At 42.9% G+C, this 26,021-nt stretch overlaps 1 protein-coding gene across 4 annotated transcripts in view; it reads right to left on the bottom strand.

Annotated features, from left to right (window-relative positions):
* LOC306972930 (neural-cadherin) overlaps positions 1–26,021 on the bottom strand; it is a 123,167-nt gene that overhangs the window by 13,735 nt on the left and 83,411 nt on the right. For all 4 annotated transcript variants that reach the window (XM_079569638.1, XM_079569637.1, XM_079569639.1 and 1 more), the window contains exons 13-23: positions 21,925–22,174; positions 21,046–21,173; positions 20,662–20,848; positions 20,367–20,510; positions 17,161–17,441; positions 10,719–11,348; positions 9,123–9,389; positions 7,272–8,001; positions 2,458–2,551; positions 2,149–2,333; positions 1,552–1,784 (exon numbers count right to left, since the gene is read on the bottom strand). In XM_079569638.1, the coding sequence (XP_079425764.1) occupies positions 1,552–1,784; positions 2,149–2,333; positions 2,458–2,551; positions 7,272–8,001; positions 9,123–9,389; positions 10,719–11,348; positions 17,161–17,441; positions 20,367–20,510; positions 20,662–20,848; positions 21,046–21,173; positions 21,925–22,174 (3,129 nt within the window). The remainder of the gene's footprint in view (positions 1–1,551; positions 1,785–2,148; positions 2,334–2,457; positions 2,552–7,271; positions 8,002–9,122; positions 9,390–10,718; positions 11,349–17,160; positions 17,442–20,366; positions 20,511–20,661; positions 20,849–21,045; positions 21,174–21,924; positions 22,175–26,021) is intronic.

The following is a 26,021-nucleotide window of genomic DNA, read 5'->3' as shown; positions in this document are numbered from 1 at the left end:
CTGTGTCTCCATTGGGTCAGTTTAGCTGCTCACGCGCCTGGACATGTTCAATATGTGCACTGTGAACTCAATCTGGATTTCAAAATAATTCAATTTGAATGAGAACTTCTAAGAAAATCGTTCAGCCATATTTGTGGTTACATTTGAAAAATGATTTTGCACTGACATGATTTCGGAAAAAAAAAAATAATAATTACAGCGATTAAATCATTATTCAGTTTGGCATACACAACTAAAATATGAACTGCTAAACAAAAGGAAGAATCCCATGTGTGGAGGTCAAAACTACAGGCTCAGAAAGTTTTTACTAAAGTATTTTGGTGCAAAGGATATAATACAAGCTAAATATTCTGTTTTTGCACTAAGCCCTTCTTTACAAACGGCCTGTTTATCCTCACATGTGACACGCTGTTTAAACCTTCTGCATTAAACATGGCGTCTACATCAGGACCATATGTTCAGGAACACGCAGCCACTTAACCCCACCTCATGTCACGGTCACACTATAGACTAAGAGACTCATGGCCTGATCCTCTGCCCGGCGCAAGGACAGCATTGCTCCAACGCCACATTGGACATGCGCCATCGTGGATGTGGCGCAGCTTTTGCATTATATGTGCCTGCACCACTGGATACAGGATGTATCTTATAAAAACAAAAGAGACGTCGACTGAGCCTCACATTCTTTTCCTCGTTTATATCGCCCTCCTTCATGTTCTTACTTTAGCATTATAGTCTTTTATAAGCTCTATCAGGTCAAACTAAAAACATTTTTTCCGTGTTTGTCCAAAACAAAAACAAACAAAAGCATGTGTTCACCCCTCCTCTTCCACTGCCCCTTCTCCATTCCAGGGCACTCTTGTAAAAGACATTTTTGATCTCAATGAGAATTTTCCTGGCTAAAAAACATAACATTGGCCATGGGAGACCGTCTTGCCCACATAACCCATTAAAGCACCAGGTCTGGGGAGCAGCAAGATATCACAGTGCGCCCGTCCTCGGCAAAAAAGGTTATGATCGCGTTTAGAAACATAAGATTGGACCCTAAATTAGTTTAGAACTGATTTACTCTCCTGAAGAAAAATACAAGATTTGTGTCAAACCCCAAGTGTGTGTGTCAAGTCCCGAGAGGTGCCCTTTTGTTCCCCCAGAGCCAGCAACGGTGAGTAAAACTATGGTGAAATGGTTCCTTTGGGTAATGTAATGTGCATTGAGAGGCTAATAGCTCTCAAGGTGTTTAATGACATAAACACGGTCTATGCTTTCTTCATGTTATATATTCATGGCGACAGTAATGTGACGTTTTTTTGTTGGTTTGGCAGTGAAATTCTAGTCTTGGGGGAAAATCTAGCCAAAAACCTCAAAATTGAAAAATGGATGTGTCCACCTGCCTTGCCTTGCCTATAATAAATATTTAAATTGAACACCATCCATCACTCACACATCTTCCAAATTCACACAGGCAAAGTGGGTGAAGTGTCTTGCCCAATGACACAGAGGCCAGAGCCAGTCCAGCTCCACACATGAAACACAGAAAATAATAGTCTGTACCTTGTCCTTGTAGGCGCTGATGTATCCGAGTATTTTCTCCGGTCTGAGGTACGATGTTCCGTGAGCGTAGAGCCAGAGGTCCAGCGCCGCGTGCCCAGGCACCGAGGCCTCCGACAGGGAGAAGATGTGCAGGCGCTCGGGGGGCAGCTGGAGGAGCTCTGACAGAGCTACGGACAGACGGGAGAACAGGCTGGAGTCCAGGCCAGGGCTGAAGAGCTGATCCTGGGTCAGATCTGAGGAGACACGAAGGATCACAAGATTTTGTCTTAACCATAGTTTGGGACTAATCCATGCGTTGTCTCCAGCAGGTTAGACGACTGTATCGGCTGATCACAGTTAGACATCTGCTGTACATCCAGAACGCTGCTAGACAAACGCATGTAGGCAATAGCTAAAGATATAACTAAACTTCCTCAGACGGTCATGGTTATAACGGGTAGTGAAGCTTTAATGTCATAATTTAATGATGACATCAAAGTTTAAAGAATTGTGCTATACAAAAAACATTGCCTTGCCTAGTAGTAGTAGTATGTGCAGAGGCCGCAGTAGGTACCGTAGTAGTAGTTAATACTAGTAGAAGTAAAGCATGTGACTCACTGTGTATCCTGACAGCCGCAGCGCTCCTCAGTGCCTCCGGGGGGAGCTCTCTCACCTCCACTCTCACACTGCTGGTGACATCAGGCCATGTGTGGTCGGAAACGCTCACCTGCGCCAGGTACGAACCGGGAGGCGTGGCTTCAGCGATGGTCAGCTGACCGGAGCTGCGGTTCAGACTCAGCACACTGCACAGAGCAACAACAACCCATCATAAACAGCATGTTACCATGGAGGCCTAATGGACAGCAGTGTTGTTTCTGAACTAGGTAGATGCAGTAAACCGGGATTAAACCCGGTGTAAGGCAGTACCTGGGGGCGGTCCCCGTGAAGCTGTAGTACTTCTGGCCCCAGTCGTCGGGGTCTGGAGCCTGAATCTGCCCCAGGACTGTCTCTGGGAGGAGACCTGGGAGGAACCAGAGCAAAAGACTTCAGAGTTAGTTGAGACACTACAGGCAACTTTTCTGGGTGGTGGGCTAATTTGTTCTTGAGGGCAAAACACTATTTTAGGTTATTTTGACCTTAAAAGGGTTGTCTGGGGGTTCTCTAATGGAATTCTTTAAAGGAACTGAGAGCATTTCAGTCATTTTTGGAGTAGTTTTTAATCCACTGTTTGGTAGCGTATTACTCTATTTCTCAAAATCATCTTATTAGCAAAAAGATATGCTCGAGGACCAGAAATGCCCTAAAAATACAGAACAGGTGCAAAGATGGGGGCGATGTCGCTTAAAACTAAAAGTTAAAGGTCCTATATCATGCAAAATTGACCTTTTGGAGCTTTTAGCCATTTTGTAATGCTATTTCCTTATCAAAAACACCCCAGAGTGATTTGTGGCTTCATTCATGCAGTTCTCAGCAATCCTCCTGTTCTCTGAGCAGCTGCTCCGTCCTCTCCTGGAAAATGACTGACTTGTGACACTCTGACGTCACAAGTCAGTCGTTAAACTGACTTGTGATGTCAGGAATAGTGTCAAACAGGAAGAGGCCGACGTCTATAATGTAATGCCTTAGAGCCTGAGTTTAATAAAAAAAAAATGAAAATGCCTATCGCGTCCACGCTGCCCTGTGGAGGAAATGAACGCACCCCAGAACGTCTGAACAGATGTCATGTACTGAAAGTTGTGAAGAAGGAGCTCTTTCTAACCTACTCTGGACACCTGTTCTTTCTTCTTACCTAACGATAATGTCACGGAGAAAAGTGCATTTGGTGAGTCCCATAGTGAAAACACCCGATGGAGCAGCCAGGACAGAGCGGTGAGTCAATCAAAACGCGTGTTAGCGTGTGTGTTAGCGTGCGTGGTAGCGTGTGTCAGCCATTTACGAAGCTGTGTTGCAAATGTCAACTCCTTTTAACTGCATTGTGAAGTAACTTCACTTAGTGCTGTGATATTTATATTTTTTTTACTGCTATTGTTGTATGGGATTGGCTCGGAGAGAGGGGGCGGAGTTAACGGAATCGAAGTGTCGTGTCTTCCGGGTTTGCATAATACCCCCAGAAATTACTCATATTTCTCAAAAAATAGTACTTCATAGTGGTAAAGGTACAATATATCATATACATGCCTATACTTTACTTTGGAATGGCTAAAATAGCATGATACAGATCCTTTAAAGGGACTCTACAGAGTTTAAAAATGTTAAAACTATAAAACTATAAGTATTTTCATTCCCCTACATGTTCAAGCCATGTCCTAATGTGTAGAATGAGCCCATAAGTATTCACCACAACAGCCTCTAAAATCCTGCACTGTCACTCAAAAAGTCTTTGATTCGGGTCCGAATTGCCGTCATGCACGAGCTTAATATAGAAGCTGCAGTTACACGTAAGACCTGTGGTGGCAGTAGTGAGTATACAATGACCAACTTGCATCAAGTCAGACATCTAGTCTGAGTTAGGCTTCAAGAAATATCTGGATGGAGCTAGATTGTTGTGACAGTGACATCAATGTGCAAAGGCTCCTGTTTAAATCGTTTGGAAAGAAGATGGGCTTTCAGTTGAGGATTTGTTGCTGATTGTCAGTCAGGTCTCAAAACGTAGACATCGAATCACCACAGCAGTAAAGCAATTAAATATGTCCACTTTGAAGGAATGACTTCTGTGTTTGTTAGTGTAGCAGCATATTTCATTGCCGTGTCTTGTGATAGAAGTGCATGTTGTCAGCAAATGTAAAACTCGCCCACTCCCGGCTGCTACATTATCGGTCCGAACTAGTGGATTAGGAAAAAACAAACATCTGGGGGATTGTACATAAACATAAATCGCAAATCTAATTAGACTTGCAATACATGTCTTAAAAATCACTATTAGACAGTTAATAAAATCGTGCGGCTATAATCACTTCCACCCCCCCGCCCTCCTCTCGCTCCGTTTCATCACCAAATCCTGCTGCTAACGCCTCATATTTTTAGCCTCATTTCTCCGGGGCCCAAACTCTAATTAAAAGCATTTATATTTACTCCGAATCCGTGAAGAAAATAATTATCCCGAACGCAGCGCAGTTTGACGCCGTGTTTTCTCCAGGAGCTGATTCCACAGTTAAACGGATTACACGAGCCAGTGTGGGTTTTTAAGGAGAAAATAGAGCAGGTTCAAATAGGTGGAACTCGGGGGAATTGGCAGAAAAAAAACATCGGGGGTAATCGCATGAGAATAGACTTCAAAACCCAACTCAGAAGAGACAATGGTTTGAGGCGTATTTTCAAAGTTGAGAGATTCTGAATGATCTTTTGAGCGGTGTTTCGCTTCCTGAATTGGTTTGGATTTAACGCCGGATTATTGCAAATTAGGGCAGTCAAAAGAGGAAATTAACAAAATATATTCATAGAAAACAGCAAACAGAATACAACAGCGTTTTAGACACAAACTAAATGTAAATTAGGGCCATTTTTTTCCCAATAAAGTGAAAATTAAGCCCTTGTGGACTCGAGAAAGTCAATACAACAGCTTTGAATAACATACTATAAAGCACTAGCAAAGCATTGGTAAACTGACTTCATTATTTATATAGTATTTACTTCATTTTCTGACTATCATTAAGCACAAAATAGTGATGAATGGTGATGAATTAATAGGTTTAGATCCCATGAGACTAGTTCAAACTCCTTCTATCCGTCACCATTCCTGATTATGCCTCACACAGGGAAGGTGTGGCGTCCAACACATACTGTACAGGATCTATTTAGGAGCATAAGCGATGAATTATCTATCAACAATGAACTAAGTATTTATTGATATCCCAAGGCTCGAGAATGCACCAGATTTGGTTTTCATTACAATCAGAAAATTGCTTGCATGGCTAATTATGTTTCCATGGTTTTGCCGATGCACCTGCTCCTCGTCTCTGCTCCTTCATGACGAGACTACAAGAATCATAGCAATCATAGAAAAGCCTTTAGCTGAGCCTGTTCCTACAAATGCACACATTTTATTTGCTGTTGGACCCAATTTAAATTAAGTGTTCTATCCCCATACAAATTAATAAGGAAGCCAGGCGCAATACTTAAAGGAACAGGCCACCGTTTTTCCATACTGAGATATGTTCTTGCCTGGGCTTAGACGAGTTGATGCGTACCTGTCTGGTCTGTGCCCTGAGTCATGCAAAACGACCAAAGATGTTGTTAGCATTTGGCCTCTCCTAATGTATTCCTATAGCTCTAAACAGGGTGAAGTTGGAAGCATCCAAGCTCTTCCATATATGTATATTATTTCTATGGATTCTTTATCATTAACATGTTACAAGATGCTGTTTAGTTGCCATTGGATGTGTATTTGACACCACAAAAAAATACACTTAAAGGAATAGGCCACCGTTTTTACATACTGAGATATGTTCTTACCTTAGCTTTGACGAGTTCTTTAGGACCTGTCTGATCTTCCCCCGTGCCTTCAATCACGTAAACACAGCGCAGACGGCGTTAGCATTTAGCCTCTCCCTCTCTCCTCTATAGCTCCAAAACAGGTCAAGATAGAAGCTACCAAGCTCTTCCACGTTTTCCCTATTTAAATATGGTTACGTGAAGTGTTCCACTACAAAGTATAATTACACAAAATTAAACAATGTGGATTTTCTAAGCGGATAAAAGGGGGAACTATATTGTAAGGCATAATAATACCAGGAGTAGTTCGAAATCCGCGCAGTAATCTTCACTTTACTGCGCAGTAATCTTCACTTTACTGTGCGGATGCCAAACTACTCCTGGTATTATTACGCCTTACAATACAGTTCCCCCTTTTATTCGCTTAGAAAATCCACATTGTTTAATTTTGTGCAATTATACTTTGTAGTGGAACACTTCACGTAATCATATTTAAATAGGGAAAACGTGGAAGAGTTTGGTAGCTTCTATCTTGACCTGTTTTGGAGCTATAGAGGAGAGAGGGAGAGGCTAAATGCTAACGCCGTCTGCGCTGTGTTTACGTGACTGAAGGCACGGGTGAAGATCAGACAGGTCCTAAAGAACTCGTCAAAGCTAAGGTAAGAACATATCTCAGTATGTAAAAACGGTGGCCTGTTCCTTTAATTGAATCTGAGTTAGCTTTTAGCTCAGAGACACTAATTTGTATCAAAAGCAAAATCTCAACAGGCGTGTACATTCATTAAGGATTTCTAAGGAGGCTTTGACCTAAATGTGGTCGATGGATTGCTGAAAAGAACTGATTCTCCGTCACCTATTTACCACCGGGCCTGTTGGTCTCTCATAAGGGGCTTCTGAACAACTCTTTGTCTGACCTGTCAACTAGGACCTGTTTCCCCTGGGAGACCCTACCAGGGGCACGAAGCCCCTGACAACAGAGCTCCCAGGATCATTTGGGTGCTCAACCCCCTCCACCACATTAAGGTGGCGGTTCCAGGAGGGGTAATGTGGACATAAAGGTGTAAAATAGATTGTTATTGTATTGGCTTGTCTCTGTGTGCCGCTGTAGTAACACACCAATTCAGGAAAAGGGTTTGGGCTCATTTAATGCAGCTCTGTGCTCAAAGACAGACACAAGCCTTCTGCTTTCCCTGCTCCACCCATTAGCTAGCCCCCAGCATGCTCTGAGTGTGTGGTGTGAAGATTTGACCAAGTCAGTCAGAAGAAACAGCTTAACCAATCCAAACATGTTGAGCAATGAGCCTCCTCACCGTCGTAGCTGTAGAGGAGGAAGGTGGTGTGTCCGGGTTTGTGCGCATTGTCGTTCCTGTCTCCGATGGTGACCGTTAGCGTCTGCGTGCCGCTAAGTGGAGGAGACCCGCTGTCTGTTAGCTCCACGGGCAAACGAAACGCCTTCTGTTTCTCCCTGTCAAAGCTCTTCAGCGCCATTAGCATCGCGCTGCCGTTGCCCAGGTCTGTCAGGTTAAAGCTAGCCGCGTCCGGCGTTAGCTGCAGCATCCGTATCGTAAACGGCGGTCCTTTTCCGCCAGCGTCACGATCTTTCACGTGAAGCAAAACCGAAGTGCTGTTCATCTTCACCACTTGGGGAGCGCCCGTGTTCTCCCAAACTATCGGCTTATAATCGGCTTCGAATTCAGGCGCGTTATCGTTGATGTCCAGGACGGTTAGCATCACGATAGCGGTGCCGGTTAGCGTCGGGTGTCCCATATCGGTGGCTAAAACGACAATCCGGTGTTGCCAGACCTTCTCTCGGTCCAAATAATCGGCTAACGCGACCCTGCCGGATTCGTCGACGGCGAATTGCCCGTGTGGATCGGAGTCTTTGGAGATGCTGAAGGAGAAGCGGCCGTTTTGTCCCGAGTCCAGGTCCGAAGCGGTGACCTGGGCAATGACCGAGCCGATCGGAGAGTCTTCGGACATCGGAGAGGCGTCGTAAAACTGTGGCAGGAAAACGGGCGCGTTGTCGTTAGCGTCAATCACCTGAAGAAAAGAAGGCAGAGAGAGAGAGAGAGAATGACATTTTACCTTTTTTTCCTGGTTTAGTTAATTCACTCACGGTGATATTTACAAATGGTAAAGCTTAGCCTGTCCAGCCAGAATACAAACTTTTCCGATTCTTTACAAAGAAGTGTATCTGGGATCAGGGCTGATTTTTTCTAATTCCCGATGGGCGTGATTGACAAGCGTATTACACATTATACTCTTGTTAAGTACATTTAAGAAAATGTTTTACAAGTGGTTAATTCGGTTCTTGTTGCAACGCCGTGGTCTGTGATTGCATCGAAATTTGAGATTTGATTGGCTGTTAGAAAACTTCCATGCGGGGCTGCTTTTGAACAAATACAACAAAAAGCAGGAGTGGACGGCTGACCAGGCAGGACAAAGACAAGTCTTCTCATGGTGGTGAATATTTTAAACTCTGACATGATCTTCAGTGCTGTTGGCAATAAATTCCACAGCTTTGATTTTAGAAGAAAAGGCACTGACCAAACAAAGTCCAACAGTGTGTGATCTTTCATTTGTGACTCACGAGATGAATTAAGTGGCTACTGGCTAGGGTGCTAGATTATTGACATATGCACAAATTACCAAAGCTTTAAAATTTAAAGGGAATATACAGAGTTGAAAAATGTCAAAATTAAGTATTTTCCTCCCCCTACATGTTTCAGCCATGTCCTGATGTGTAGAATGAGCTCAGACCTGTTCACCACAACTGCCTCTAAAATCCTGCACTGTCAAAAAGTTTTTGCAGTGAGAGTTACCAACGGCAATTATCTGCTTACAATTAACTTAAAACTGCAGATCACAGAGATTTCTGACTTGTAGCCACGAGTTGTGGGGTCCTGGTGCTGTGGTTGAACTCCTGGGGTAAAGCAGCGTGTACTCGGGTAAAATATAGCTGGAGAGAGCACTGAGATGAACAACAGAAACAAACTGCTGATGACATCTTCCTGATCATACCACTGTACACATCAAAGTCTGCAAATGTTTAGTGGCCGTAATAAAAGCTCAGCTATTTTTCATGAGTTGCTGAATATCGCCTTGCTGACTAAACCAGGGATGAAATGAGGACTAAAACCCAGGACTATAGCCAGGTCTACCTGTATGAGAGCGTGTGTGAGGGAGAAGAAGTCCGCGTCCTCCGCCTTCAGCGTCAGGTTGAAGCTCCGCTCGTGCGTTTTCTCAAAGTCGATTTTCTTCGTGAGTTTGAGGACGCCGCGTTGGTTCGTCTTGTTGGTCTCGATGAGGAACTTTCGGTCCTCGTCTCCGTCCACGATGCTGAACGTCACCGCCGCGTTTTCGCCCGAATCCAAGTCTGTGGCCGAGACCACCAGCAGCTCACTGTTCACCTCCAGGTCCTCGGACATCTGAACAAACAAATGACAAAAAACACATTTGATAGATTAGCTGTTTTTTAGCAGGGCATAATAAACATATACATAAGATTTTGGGATACATATCTTTTTTTAAGTCAAAAGTAAACGACTATTCTATAATACAAGAGTGGAAAATGAGTATGTCCATGCTACACATGGACATACTGTAGGTGCCGATTTAAGTTCTTCCTAGTGGGTACCCTGTCCAAAATAATAATAATAATATAAAAAAAAAAGGGGACAGGATCGTTCTCACAGTCTCATGGTTGAGAGTCCCGCGCCCTACCTATGGAGCTAATCAAGCAGCGCAAAATGGCACTTTCACACATACTGAATCATTTTAGTTATCAGGGCAAATTCGCCTGGGTGTCCAAAGATATTGAGTTTGTTCTCCAGCCCCGCAGCACCAACGGGATTGGCGCCTATGCACGTGGATCAAACATGTCAGTATTTGTGAATGAATCTGCGTGGGAAAGACGAGCGAGCGCCGCCATGTTGGAGTGATTTCCTGAAACACTACAAAGCGAGTCGGCAAAACATCATCAATACCCATCTTACCCTCCGAGTGCACTTTCTCCAGTTCAACTTTACCCACATTTAAAAGCCTCTTGAAAAAAGTGTCAAAATTGCAATGAAAAATAAGACGAAAATGAGAATGAAAATGCAACAAAAGAGCGACAAAAATACAACAAAAAAGCAATGAAAAAGGGATAAAACAGTCACAAAAAAGCCACAGAAAAATGGCCAAAAAGTCATGAAAATGTGACAAAAACGTGTGAAGGACACATAACAAAAAGCACATTTTGTCCAGTTTTAGCCATACCCAGATTTAAAAGCTTCTTGAAAAAAGCGTCAAAATGTTGATGGAAATGAGGATGAAAACGAAAAAAAAAAAGACAAAAAAGCAGCAAAAAAAGGCAAAAGTAATACAATAAAAAGCAAAAAAGCAACAGTAATACAATAAAAAGCGACTAAAACGTAAAGACTAAAGAGCGATGAAAAAGCCACAAAAAAGTGACAAATATTAGACGAAAAACTGACAAGAAAAAAACCTACAATAACGCAATAAAAAATGTGACATACACAACAAAAAAGCTACGATCAATTTTGTAGGTCTTAGCTTTCAAATGAGGCGTTGGTCTGCACTCGGTCAAGGCGGGGTAAGAGGTTAAGACAGAAAACTAGCTAGAAATCTCAACATTGACCATGGTGTGTCAAATTTATGTTTTTACCGCCATGTCTGGCCTTAAAAGCAAAAGGCCTGAGCAAAAGTATTTCCACCTCTTCTGTAAATCTGTAAACGTTTGTTTCTGCACGCACCTGAGCGGAGTAAGAGTCCTGAGTGAACACCGGGGGATGGTCGTTGACATCGGTCACTAGAATCGTGGCCGTCCCCGTCCCCTTGAGCCCGCCCCCGTCCCGCGCCTCCACCACCACCAGGAGGCGCTGCTGCTGCTCTCGGTCCAGCGAGCGCACCACGGTGGAGATCACCCCGGTGCTGGCGTTGATCGCGAACAGATTCAGGTTGATCTCGTTCTTCACGTTCTGCACGATGCTGTAGGTCAGCGCCGCGTTGGTCCCTTCGTTCGGGTCGTCCAGATCCATGGCCCGCATCTCCATCACCGACGTGTCCGCGGGCGAGTTCTCCGCCACGCGCCCGACGAAGCAGCCGCCGGCCTCCAGGTCCGAGCACGGGAAAAAGGGCGCGTTGTCGTTGATGTCTTTGACCTCCAACACGACGTCGGCGAACCCGGTGAGGCCCGCTCCGCCCTCGTCCGTGGCCAGGACCAGGAAGCGCCAGAGGGGGCGCTCCTCGCGGTCCAGACGCCGCAGAGCGTGGATGGCGCCGCTGCGGGGGTCGATGGAGAAGTCCCCTCCGGAGCCCTGGCCGTGGAGCGAGTACTGGAGCAGAGACTGGTCGGAGTCCAAGTCCGGGTCCACGGCGGAGACCTGAGGAGCAGAGGGGGAGCGTGAGACTTTCTGTTCTGCACTGACACCGAGAAAATGAGATGCTTCACACCAAACGACAAAAGGCAGAGTCCATGAACGTCAACGCCTGATATATTTGTAATCATAATATTAAGGGCCCTAAAAACAGCCAATTCAAATGTGAGAGTCTGTTTTAAAGGGATATTTCAGGATTTTTTGACATAGGGCCTCATTTCCTAGTTATCCAGAGTGTTGCTGATTTCTGGGGATATTTTTTTTGTAATTCCTGCAGTTATATTTGAAGAGTTACGTGGCGCTAGGCTTGTGCTAGGCTAACGCATTTTTAGTCTGGTGTTATAAGTGATTTGCCTCAGGTGCACTGTGGAGCGGGTCAGACTGTTTTTAATGCAGGCTAGCTGATACCATAGAAATGCGCTAGCCTTGCATTAGCCTAGCCCCACGAAACTGTTCAAACATAAGAACTGCTTGAATTATAAAAAAAAATATCTCCAGAAATCAGCAACACTCTAAAAATAAAAAAAAATAAAAATAAAAAGAGTGGTGCGCACTGAATGGGTGCTGCTGCCGGATGCTCTCTCATCGAATGCAATTTCTCCATCTGTGAGATCAATAAAGTACCATCTTATCTTATGTCAAAAATCCTGAAATATCCCTTTAAATACAGCCAATGCAATTGTGAGAGTCTGTTTAAACCACTTAACCCCCACCTGAACTGAGCATATTTTCTCCAGTTTGGCTTTACCCAAATCTAAAAGCTTCTTGAAAAAAAGTGTCAAAAATGAAATTGAAAAAGGAGGAAAATGCAACAAAAGAGCTGCAAAAAAGTGACCCAAAAAGTGACAAAAACATAACAAAATGTGTGTCGAAAATACAACAAAAAAGCAATGGAAAAGGCACAAAAACACGACAGAAAAGTGACAAAAAATACAACAAAAAAGCCACAAAACAGCAACAGAAAAATGACGAAAACTGAAATGTGGAAAAATGTGAAGAAAATGGAACAGAAAAAGCAATTAAAAAAAAAAATGTCAAAAAAGTGAGGACAACATGAGGAAAAAGATCAGTTTCGAGGAGTTTCGCAGGTCTTAGTTTTCAAATGTGGCCTAGAGGCTGTAAACTCCAGAACCTTTGAGATTTGGGTAAAGCTGAACTGGAGAAAACACACTTGGTAAAGGCGGGGTTTAAGAGGTGTTAAGACAAAGGAAAGTGTTTCACCCCCAGTCCCTTATAATGGTTCACTTATTGTAGACAAATGCCCATGAAGACTCTCCTCAATATTCAACCGATTTTGATATTCTTGATATTCTATATTCAATCTACAAAATTATAAGACGTTCAGACGTTATGTTCAAAGTCTGTGAAACCTGTGATGTCAGGGAGCATGGGCCAATGGATTTGTAAAGAATAAATTCTTACATATGCTTAAAATAGTAATGAGGCTGTAGCTCATGAGACTGAGGTGGAGAGGAGAGTACTAGCTTAAAATCTTCATGTAGGTCTAGATTATTTTTGGAATTAAGTTAAGGAATTAATTAAATTGTTGAATGTTTTGAGTTGCACAAATTAGGCCTAAAGCATTTATGTAAAATAAAATGCACCACCTTTAAAAAGCTCCAACTTGCAGGATATTCTGTTTATTCTCTTTTTTCTTCTTCGCTTAGGGAGGATCCTCCAGACCCCCCGTTCTAAGATAGAGCTGCTTCAGATGTTCACATCAAATACATTTACCTCGAGACACTAACACACTCCTAATTCAGCATCCTCAGCTTATTGGCCTTTGTGTTTAAGCCATGTTTACAAAGCATCTACATTAATCTTATTATCTACAAAGGTGGAGGGCCCGGCGGTTTATGTTTGGGTTTCACAGGGCCCAGAACAGGCAGACTATAGTGTAACATTTAGTAGGAGCGCACTTTCAGATCCTGCAGCTCCTAGACTTGGCACATTTAAGTGAGAAGTACGTGAGATGGAGAAACACTCATGGCCATTGATGGTGTTATGCACAACAGCCTATTTCCTCCAACCAGACTCCGCGGCCGGGGAGGGTGCGAGGGGGAGGGGTTGTGGGGGAGTAGGGGGTGGACATGTGCTTTTGTTTTGGTCACGATTACGGCCGGGCGAGTGCTGATCCGCACTACAGCAGGAGTGGCGTAGGCTCTCCCTTTCTCTCAAGACACAAACATTGTTTAGCTGATGATAAAGTTTTTAGTTTGAACAGTTTTTTCCTCACCGCCATCAGACTCATGAACGATAGAGAGACCTGAAAACTCAGTACAGACTGTAATCTGCTCTATTGCACTATGTGGTATGTCCACACTTAGATACACTGGTATCACTTATCACCTGATTATATCATTTAATCACTTTATACACCTACACAATATGTTAATCCAATCCTTTTGTCGTCTTACCATATTTTACCTCATATATATTTATCTTATTTATTTTAATATTCTTATGCATACCCGTAAAGCCTTATAGTTGAAAGTTTTATAGCGTATTTTTTTTAATCTAATCTCTGTGTTATGTTTTCATGTTTAATGCAGTCCCCTTCTGGAACCTCCACCTTAACGTGGTGGAGGGGTTTGAGTGTCCGGATGATCCTGGGGGCTATATAGTCGGGGGCTTCGTGCCCCTGGTAGGGTCTCCCATGCCAAACAGGTCCTCGGTGACGGGTCAGTCAAAGAGCGGTTTAGAAGCCCCTTTTGAGAGACCAACAGGCCTGGTTTGAATCGTGAGGCCGTCCTTCTGTGGACCCACCACCTGCAGGAGGCGGTGCTGGTGCAATGTGATTTGGGCAACTCCAAACAGCTGCCCCCACGACCCGGCAACAGACAAGTGGAAGAAGATGGATGGATGGATGGATGGATGGATGGATGGATGTTGCACGTCTCACTGAGAAAAAATCCTAGTTTGTGAACCTGTTTACTCGATGTAAATGAGAAAATGGATGTGAGGCTTCCATCAGAGCCCGTTCTCAGTGCTGCTTGTAATAAACCACGCCTCAGTTGACCTCTTCTCTTTTTATAAACAACAACCTCTCGAAGTTGGGGTTTCCTTACGCCAGGCACAAGATGTGGCCCATAGTCTCAATAAGGAAGAGAGGACACTCAAGAGGACTCTCCTCCTCAAAACAAAGCCAGAATTGAATCAGGAGTGTGGCACCAAATTAAAATCTTTTGCATCTTCCAAAGAACCAAATGTCTGTAAAACCACAACAAACTGTTTATTACATCAGGGTTGAAAACGGTAGAAAAGATCAGTGTGTGGATGCCAATCTTTTCATTCCTCTTTTGATGATTATTCAAGCTTTATTGATTTTATTGCTTTCTGAATGAAACTAGCAGAGCACTTTGTATCGCTTTGTGTACAGATTGTGTCTTCTCTTTTATTTTCAGATTTCCTTCTCTTTGACATCTGTCTGACCTCCCTCTCTCGTCCTCTCTCGTCCTCTCTCTCCTGCCCCCTTCACGTCTCTCTCTGTTCCTCCTCTGATCTCTGAGTGTGAAATGTTATTACAGAGGTGACGGTAACATCGCTGACCCTCCGCTCTCTTCCGTCTCTGAACTGATTCGATGTGCGTCCGCTCCGTTTCTCCCGACGCCCCCCTGAACGCGTCGCCACGACCAAGAATGAAACAAACACACACACACACGCGAAAAAAATATCAAATAAGAACGGGACAAACCGAGGTCTAGATCACGGCGGGTCTGAGCCAGGTCTAAATCGCGTTATAGATTCCACGCGACTCCGCTTCCACCGGCCTCGGGCTCAGACGGTATTCAGAGCGGAACCACTTCAAAGACCTGGGTAAACAGGAACGCCGCAGCAGCAGAGAGGGGGTCCAATTACAGCTAACTGGTTTATTAAAAGATACGACGCACACTTTCTATAAACAGTGATGGAGTCATGTGGGAATGCGCCACAAAACGCAGGAAATGAGAAAGTTATCGGTCTGTTCTGAAGTAACAAAGTTAAATAATAATCGGACAGAGTCATAATCAAAGTTCAAAGTGGACGTGTGTCTCTCTCTCAACATTAGATTTGGAAATGTGATGTTGAGCAGAAGAGAAAAAAGTGGCTGGGCAGTTTTTAGTAGGGATGCACAGATATCGGGTCTAGGGCCGATACCACATGCTTGTACTCATACTCGTACTTATTCATCAGATTCCGATACCAGAAACCGATACCACCTGATGTGTGTCCGGCGCCCCTACAGGACGCAGCTCTCCACTGAGGAGAACACATTGGAGAATTCTTTAGTGGAAATACAATATTCCACATAGAGCTGACTTTATTACAGACGACACTCCCTAAAACCAGAGTCTGAGCTGGATTTAACCAGAGCTAAATGTTGTTAGTGCTGCAGCCCGGAGTCTGCAGTGTTTACAAGATACAGGCTAATGATGCTCACAGTTCTGGCGATTCTTACACTGTTTTATGCCCAGGGGGTTATTCATCTGAAAAACTAAACCAGTGACTAAAAAGTCCTCAGAAAATCCAAAATAAAGAGATACAGCATGTTTATATTGAGCCAAAATGAGCTGCAGCAAAACAATCAAAATGCTGAAGCTACTGGATAAGTTACTATAAACACATGAGAAAATCTACACGGAGCTGAAGTAAAGGCGAAAAGAGACCATTTATCTGCAGTAATAAGTAATAATCTCAATAAAGCACAAGCATTGAGGAGCTTTTGGACATGAGCTGTTCTGTCTCTGATGGACAGTGAACTAAAAAAAAAAGATATTTAATGTAAAAAAAAAAAAAAAGGTATCTGTTCAATTCTGATATAACTTCTCTTAAAAGGAAATGTAAATGAGTAAATTAACTCATTACTAACCAATCTGCTGTGAAAAAGTCAGTCTATAAACCGTCTATTCACTTCAAAAAGAATGTTGAAGAAAATGCCTTGGACTCGTATCGGTATTCGGAATTGGCAAGTACTTAAATCAAAGTACAACTCGTACTCGTATCAGTTTTAGAAAAAGTGATATCGGTGCATCCCTAGTTTTCTTTTGGGGTTGTACTGCAGTTTATTTGCCTGCTCAAAGTGCCCTGTCTACATAAAAAAAAAAAACACAATGGTAAAAAACTATACAATAAAAAGTCCGTACAGCAGTTAAAGTGCCTTTGTTTAGAGTAATCACAGCTTGTGGAAAGAAACTGTTCGAGGCGATCAGTAAAACATTTGATCGAGTGATACCTTTTCCCTGAAGGAAGCGGTTTGAAAATTGCCCGAGCAGAGCGGCTCTGACTACCTTTAAATATTCATTCAAAACACCCAATTCAGCACAAGCGGAGGGGACGGGGGTTCCTGTCACTGAAGAAGCACTAAAGTCTCAGACTGTCCCTTTAAATGTTTGGTGCAATAACGCCAAAAATCACCAGACAAAAAACAACCAAACCCGCCCAAACCCACACACATACATAGATGTTGGCCATATTTCCAATGTATTTTACTATTTTACAGACACACTTCGACCTGGATCAGTTGTGAGTGTCTGGGATTTAAAGATTTATCATTAGAAATAAGGATTTTGAACTTGCAGCCAGTTTTAATTCACATGCGGAAACACTCAAAAAGTCCCTGCAGACCTGGCAACCCTGCCTGTAAATCCAGGCCCACATGCATGCCCTGCCAGGCGCAAGTTTGGCATCACACCATAGATCCATGTCTAGAGCGTGACAGCTGTGGCACCACTTTGATTATTTACTTGTTTCACTGTGAAGCACTTTGTTTTCCTCCTTCTCCTTCACTATCGACCTGTGATTCGGTGTCGCGCTCTCCTCCTGCAGTACCCAGCCTCACCTGTAGGATGAGGAGGGGCAGCGCAGCGCTCTCCTCCTGCACGGCGGCCTGGTACAGGGCGCGGCTGAACACGGGAGGCTCGTCGTTTCGATTCACGATGCGGATGACCAGGTTGGTCTCGCCCTCCCACTTCCCGTCGGACGCCACCAGCTTCAGGTCCAGCCTCTGCCGAGACTCGAAGTCCAGCCGCTGAGCCACGAAGACCCGGCCCACCTGCGGGTCCACGTCGAACCAGCCCAGGCCGGGACCCGACAGCTGGTACCGGAGTTTAGCGTTCGCCCCTGGAACAAAGAGGAGAGAACCACTCAGGAAGTCAGTAGTTTGTGATTTTAATTACACTCGTGATTTATGTTTTAAAATGAGCACAAGGCGAGACGCTGCAGGTGAAAAGGAAAAGAATATAAACCATTTTTTATTATTTAATTAATTGCTGTAGATTGTCATAACTGTATAAGAAAAAACAATCAATTCATATTCATATTTTCTTAAAAGATTGGACATGAATGTGAAATCCATCATCTCCTTTAGTCTTTGAGTAAACTAGTTTGATTTTGAGAGTATAAAGGGACTATACAAAGTTTAAAAATGTTAAAATTAAGTATGTTCATCCCCCTACATGTTCCAACAATGTCCTATGGTGTAGAATGAGCTCAGACCTGTTCACCACAACTGCAAGGTGTTGATTCGGGTCCGAAGTGCCGTCATGCACGAGCTTAATATAGAAGCTGCAGTTACTCATAAGACCTGAGGTGGCAGTAGTGAGTATAAAATGGCGAACTAGCATCTAGCCCCTTTAAGGCTACAATCAAAACGATCAAAATATCGTTCTGGGGAAAATCAATTCTAATCAATGCCAAGTTTATGACTAGAAAATGTCCATTTACTGTCAATCAACATAGAACATTTCATTTGTGCAATGATAGAAACACATCTTGGTGTATGGCAATTTCTTCAGCAAGTCAGTAAGTCATATTTAATGCTTTTTAATGCCATTTTAATGCCTACATACTACATTTGTATTGCCACCAACGCGAAAAATCTTGGCATATTTCTTTTAGTAAGATTTGTAAACATTCGATCAAGCAGTAATGAAGGTAAATTTTGAAATTCAAAACCAAACTGGACACAGCGGGCGACTTTCGATCAAAGGAGTGTGTAAAATATGAGTCTGAACTGCAGCTGAATAACAGACAATAAAGACATTAGTTTTTGTGTTTTTCCCAAATGTCCATCCATCCATCCATTTTTAATGCCATTTAAAAGCTTTAATGCTTTTTAATGCCCAGCAGAAATGGAATGGAAGCTTATTTGTATCGCGCTTTTCACATGACAAGTCACCCAAAGCGCTTTCCTGTCAGAGATGGGAGAGCCCTGTTCTTAATTTGCAGCTACTGCATTATTCCACCTATTTTAGAACAAAATGCATTTTCCACACCTTTGAATTGATTTCCCATGTTTTCTAAACTAAGCGAGCATGTACATAGAAAACACTATCCGTTCACTTTCATGAAGAGCACTCAGATCGGCCGCCCTGCTTTTCTAAAATCACATGGGCAGCGGTTGATTGGTGAAATGTCCAGGTGAAAGTGATTTTGGAAACCTTGAAGTGACTTTGAAACACAACACTACTCCAGCTCCGTTTTTCATTGGGAACATTAGAAAGCTAATGAAAGAGAGAAAATGTTCAGGAAAGAGAAGCTTATTTTGACTTTTTGAAATCACATTAAGTCACTTCACAGTCTCAGTTTGGGGACTTCACAGTCTTTGCCCCGAGCGGTTCCTAATGACCTCCTCTGCCCAGATGGACTCTCGCGTTTTCATTCCCCCCCTCTCTCTCCACATGTCTCTCCTCTTCTGCCTTCCTCAGTGGTTTTTACAAACTGTAGAGCATTTTAGGCGTTTGCCTTTCCAACGTTATTCACATAGAAATATAATACAGTTTAAAAGCTTTGGCTGTGAGCGTGAACTCATCATGTGACAGAAACTGGCACGATTGGACGGGCTCCATGTCGACAGATGGAGTTTGTTTTGGGGATTCTGGCTTCACCTCTGGCTCAAAACAACCTCCAAGTCTCTTCATTTACTCACTTTGAGAGAAAACACTTTCTCCAAAACCAGATTTACACATTTGTGAAAAACAAAAATGAATGAATGAATTAAAAGGTGGAATGAAGTAATTAATATAATTTTTTTTTTTAAATGTTTTCTGTGATTTGATCTGAAGTCACTTCTGTGTTAGCGCTCGGGCAGCACGATTTTAACAAAAAACCCTAACTGAGATTTTTCTGACAGATATTACAATTTGATTTGATTTGAATGTTATATTCTGTATAAAGCATTTGTTTCATTTTTCATACAATTGAGCTCTACATTTAAACTGCTGTTAAACATCACGGTGCTCAGTTATTACATTTCAGTTCATGCAGCAACAAGATAGAAATCTGCAAGAGGCAAAGAGGCATTTTATGCTTTGTCAGAACAACATGCTTAGTTTCAATAATTTTCTAATAAACACGGTGCTCTTACTCTTTCTCCCTATTCAGCTACATAAAAGCATTTTCTGGATATGAAGCTGCAAACCACTGTTTTTTGAAAATACGCCTCATATTTACGTCAAAAACACTTACAATGATGTCATCAGATTAAGTATTACAATGATGCACGTACGCTGATGAGCAGAGGCTATTTTTGACCAACTCAACCTGCTTCGTGATAACAATCAAAATTCCATGACAATCTGACTGAGGCTTGAGAAACACATGTATGAGAACCGTTTGGTCTGCTCGAGTTTGTTTTCAGCAACTACAGCGCAGACAAACGTGACTCTCCTACAGCCTCTTCTGATCGGCAGCAGGAAAAGAACGCGAGGCTCAATGATTCTGATAGGCGAACGTGTCATTCACTCAAATGGCAGACGCGCAATGCAGGAAAAAAAAAAAGAAAAAACCACAGCCCCTTGAGGTTAGCTCCAACATCATCATAGAACTGTTGTCCCCTTACAAGCATCCGATAGATCAAAAGAGACGAGCCCAAGATTGATCCCTGGGGGACCTCGAGGGAACGGAGATTTCACCCAATTGAACACCATGTTTTCTGTTGACATTATTTATTTTTTTGCTTTTTAGGCAAATTTCAGAATAGTACTTTAGCCAATGAGATTACACAAAACTCTGGAACTGGAGCTCGTTAACAGTAAATGTTCTGACCTTCGTCCTGGTCGGTGGCTGTGACGGTGATGAGGGTGTAGCCCACTTCCTGGTCCTCCTCCACACTCACTTCATAAACAGGCTTCTCAAACTGCGGCGCATTATCGTTCACGTCCGCCACGAAGATACGCACATAAGCTGTGTCTGAAAAATCCAGTCAAATACGTGCAGTCAGAAACTAGCCTGACCCACACCGTAACTGCAGAGTGAGAATGTGGCTTTAGAGTAGTAGTAGTAGTAGTAGTAGTAGTAGTAGTAGTAGTAGTAGTAGTAGTAGTTGTTGTATCAATCATACCAGTGTTGGGCAGCCCCTGTAGGCCTGGTCTGGCAGACTCGGTCCCATCCTCAGACTGGACTTCGAGGAGGTATGAGGATTTCTGCTCCCGATCGAATGAGGCCCGGGTCAGGACTGATCCGGAGTCTGGGTCTATGCTGAAGAACTGAGAGTCTCCACTGTCATCACCCACAAGAGAGTACCGCACCTGAGGAGAACAGGGAGGAGGGTCACGGCTTGTTGTTGTCCTCTGCAGGGGATCAGCTCGGAGCAATTATCCCGAGCAGGAGTTTTCAGCTAAAGGATCGACTACAGTGCATGTGGAAGGAGAAGTGCTCGCAAGACCCAAGGACCGGTTAAAATTTCTTTTTACTGTATTTTTGTCTGTTTAATGGTTGTACTGACTGTTCCGTGGAGTCCAGAGTCCAGGTCTTGCGCAGAGACCTGCAGCACCGTGGTCCCAGTCTCAGCCCCCTCTGGGACTGTGGCCTCGTACGTGGACGTCTGGAAGAACGGCACGTTGTCATTCACGTCTGAAACACAAACACAGAAAATGCTCATAAACATAACACACTGCCTGACCTTTAGCTTTGATTACAGACACATTTGCTGTGGCGTTGTTTCAAAAAGCCCCTGCAATGTCAAGAGGTTTATTTCCATCCAGTGTTGCATTAATGTTTCACCAAGATCAAGATGAAGGTCAGATATGGACTCTGTGGTGGACAATCCATCCCTGAACCTCTTCCACAATGTGAGCTTGTTGAATCCTGGCTTCGTCATCTTGGAATAATCTTGTTCCATCAGGGAAGAAGAAATCCACTGATGGAAAAACCTGGTCGTTCAGGATGTTCAGCTGATCTCCTGCTTTGGGCACATAGAGTTGCTGAACCTAGACCCGACTAACTGAACTTTTTTTGGTGCTAGATAGCATAATGATAAAGACAAAAGCCTAGAATTAGCATTTTGCAATAACATCGCTAATAGTGATGAAAAGAAAGCATGATTAATTGATTGTAGCATTTTTTCATAATCTAGACCATCACTTATGAACTGCATAAACAAGGAGCTCACCTGCACCATTAGTCCATCTACAGTATCATGACTCTTAAAAAACTTCTGCATCACTGAGGTAATGCAAATACTATCTCTGTGATTATTAGAGTTGTCAGCAGTACCTTCACTGTAGGTTTACAGCTGCAGCTTGCATCCATGGGCCTTTTTTCAACAACTGAAAATAAATAATAATATAATATCCTGTGTCAGACGCCCTCCCATCTTTCTCACCAGTGACGTTGACGTAGACCGTGGTGAATGAGGCCAGAGGAACCGCCGCCACGTTCTGCACTCGGACCCGGAGCGTGAAGAAGGGCGTGGTCTCGTAGTCCAGGTTTTCAGCGACCAACACCGAGGCGGACCCTTCGGCGCGGTTGGGCCTGAGGTAGAACCGGACCGGCAGGTTCGTCTCTGGGACGAGCCCCTCCTCCAGGTTATAGGTGACCCGCGGGTCGCCCAGAGGAGACGTGGCTTTAAGTGTCTGCAGACAGTGAGTATAATTACATACAGTACTATATTTTATTCAATATTTACATTGGTCACTTTGAGGAGTGTAACTAGTACCTTTTCAGAAAAGCCTGTAATACAAAAATAGAAATACTTATAGTCACACAGTTTAGTTTAAGCACTCAGAAGACCAGAAGGATCAGAAGACAACGATCCAACAGTGTCACTGCTGCCCATTTCAAGATCATAATCTTTTGGCTCGTTCGGTCTCAGGGTCCATTTTTATTTGTGGGACCTTATTCATTTGGACGACTAAGCTTAAAGCATACTTTACGATAGGAAGTATATGAAATGTGTTACAAATGCAGCAAACATGGGGAAGGTAATAATGAAACAGATTTCTTAGATCTGGTTTTTACCTTTTCATACATTTCATGAGCAACAGAAGATGAAAATTACATTTGGGCAGAGCTGGGTAGTACTCAGTTACTTTTACTGCAGTTCTTGTAGTAGCACATACATCGCAGGATAAGACCTCAAACGTAAGTTGTCAACTGAACCTTTATAATAAAACATACATTTGCACTTTGTCATTTCTCAAAATGATTGTTCCATAAACTGTTGTAAGAAAACTTAAACAAGTTAAGTCTGGGCTGTGTTAAGCTTGTCCTTTAATGGTCACTCTTCTCTCACTGCGTCTCAGACTAAAGCTGCAGTGTCCTTTATTCTGCCATAATCTAACATTAAGAGAATGTAAACACACGGCTCTTCTCCGTAAAATTTGGCCTATTTTTCATGAACTGACTGGACTTTTACGACAGTGAAGAGAGAGCGAGAGAGACGGAGAGAGTCTGACACTTTCAAATGTCACTAAGCAATTCAGAAAGACATTTGGAGTAAACACAGCTGTTTTACAAAATCCGAGCCCAGACTGGAATCAAAACCATTTATGGAGAGTGGCTTGACAATCTGTTAAGACGCTGACGCTGTGGCAGACTAAACGCTGCTGTCTGAAACACATGTTGTTCTAAGGCAGGGGTTCCTAAACTTTTCAGGCCGTGACTCCTGAAATCACTCAACAAACAACTCAAGACTCCCTTCTGTAAAATGTATTGAGCATTTATAATAATTGAAGGTGCGAAACATTTAAAATCTGGTTTAATATATGTTAGTTTGGATACTGTATTTTGATTGGACTTTTTTTTAATGAATTTTGATTAATTAATTGTATAAGGTTTAATGAGATTAAAAATATGAATCGAAACTAATCACACTTTACTTTAGCGGCACAGAAACTTTTTCAGCTTCCTTTTCCCTACAGAAAGGGATGAACATTGCATACCGTAAAGCCAAAACCGTAAAGTTGTTTTCTGTATTTGAGTTTCGGCTACTATCATCGTGGCTAAACATGAACTGCGCAGCTGCAATATTACATTTCTTTAAGCCAGTGGTAGCCAACGTCAGGCCCGGGCGCCAAATCCGGCCCTCCATCATCAAACCTCTGGCCCTCAAGATGATATTGAGAAATGACATTTTAGAAATCAGAGATCAAATGCTTGCTAAAGTACTCAAAAATGTGAAAAAATACTGTCAATTCCTTTTCAAATGCACTACAAAAAGTAAATATCAAGCATTGGCTTAAATGACTTGAATTGAGGAAATGTATCTTGTTTTGAGCGGTTTTCGCTAATTTACTCATTTTTCCTGATCGGGCCAAGTTTACTTTGCTTGTTTGAGGACATTTCAGACCAGTTCTAGAGTAAATCTCGCTTGAAATAAGAAAGTAAAATTGCCAATGAGATAAGACCAATTTTCTTACCCCATTGGCAAAGAAAATGACCTGAAATAAGAACGAAATGTATTGAAACGAGTCAGAAACATCTCTGAACAAGTGAAATAATCTAGGACAAATGCCCAAGGACTTCTTAACCAGTCAAAACAACTAAAATTTGGATTATTATGCTCAAATTGAGATGTTTATACTGATCTAGTTAAATACTTTTTGCAGTGTGTCTAGGCAAAACACCAAATTAAGCCATATATGATGTACAACACTGGCATTTGTTGAAAGTAGTGCTTTACTTCGGGCTACTATTGGGGGGTTCGGCCCCTTATGATGAAGAAAAACGGCCCTTCACCAAGCAAACATGCCTACCCCTGCTTTAAGCGCTCTGTATTTTTTGTTGTTGTTTAAAAGTAGTTGGCGGGATGTTCAAAATGAATAAAAGAGTGGAGACCCCAGATCGAGCTGGAGGCAGAGAAGGCCCCATATGGTTTGGGAATTGAACCTGGGGCCCTCTTAGTTGGAGATATTAATGCTTAGCCCCCTACTATGTTCATACCAGTTTGAGACCAGGCTGAGGCCACATTTACTTCTCGACATACGGACGGAAATAACCACGTAGTCATCTTTCATTATTAAATCCACAGTGACGCTCTTATGTTAGCAGCTAGCCTCATTAGCTCCTGTATATTTCCATGCGTAGCGTCACTCACTGTTAGCCTCGTTAGCTGCTGGTGTTACTCATGGTTCGTTAGCGTCATTAGCAGTTAGCGGGGTTAGCTGGTGGCTGCTGAGTCACCGCTGTGAGGACGTGGCTGGGAGCGTTAGCGTAGCAGCACACAGTGGGTTTTAATGAGAGCAGTCTCGTTAGCGCGGGTTAGCGCCGCTCCGGTGGCTCCCGCGCCTCCAGAAACAGCACATTATTATAAAGGGCTGATTTTAGGGGGGGAAAAGGCGCTGGACAAAGACGGGACAGTTTGCATTTAAGTTTGCTTTGGGTTTGGGAAGATTTGAGGACAGGGTGCAGGAGGCCTATGAATTTTTTATTTTTGGGGAGAGAGAGGGGTAAATCAAGTCAGTGGGTAAACTGAACTACCCACTATGTTTTGAAAATGAAACTTAATTTTTTTAATCCATTGCAATTAAGCATTTTTCACTCAAAAGTGAAATTTTGCGCTGGTCACCGAAACCTATGTGAAAAAAATGTTGATGTTTGTTGATCAATTGGCTTGTTGCACAGTGTGGCTACGCTAGTTCCTTTGAGCTGAAGTTGTGGGCGCTAGTACTTCCTGTCCGTATTAAATTCCATTAAAATTAGCTTAGACCCGTTTGAATCTTCGTGTTTCCTAAAGACTCTGTGGTGGACAGTGACTTCCTGGTAGATGGTCACTTCCTGCAGGTTAAGAGTTGCTGTACATTGTAAATATTTCCGTAGAGGAGACGTCTATGTTCATAAGGATCAGTGAATTTGTCTTGAAGCTAAAGGCTAACATTCATTTCATGCATTATACAATTGGAAATAGTGCTTTTATGAACTTTTTTTTTTATAGCATGTTCTTCATCTTTAGAAAATAGGATTTTTATTCCAGGAAAAGAACACAGACAAGGAAGTACTGGCGCTCACAAGTTCAGGTCAGAGGAACTAGCATAGCCATACCGTGCAACAAGCCAATTTGTTCGGTATAAAAGCAGATCAAACGTTTAGGCAGATATCTTCTTAAATAGACACAACTACCCTTTGTGTTTTCAAAAAGATCTGATCTGAGTGTTTAGATAGATGCCATGTGAGCCCATCTCTGACTTGTTTTAGTCACATGGCTGTCCCCCAGAGGTACTCGGGGAAACTCTTCCAGAAGAGGGCGCTGTCCACATAAAACCAACGATTTGGGTTTGGACTGGTTTAGAGCAGTTTTTGACTGGTTTGGACTGGTTTAGAGTAGTTTAAGGCTGGTTTAGACCGGGTTTGGACCAGTTTAGACCAGGTTTGGACTGGTTTAGACCAGATTTGAACTGGTTTATGCTGGTTTTGACATGTTTAGAGCTATTTTTCACTGGTTTAGAAGAGGTTTCGATTGGTTTCGACAAGGTATAGATCAGG

Source organism: Gobius niger, assembly GCF_951799975.1.
Source record: "Gobius niger genome assembly, chromosome: 13".
Taxonomy (NCBI): Eukaryota; Metazoa; Chordata; class Actinopteri; order Gobiiformes; family Gobiidae; genus Gobius; species Gobius niger.
This window is presented reverse-complemented; position numbering and strand designations above follow the sequence as displayed.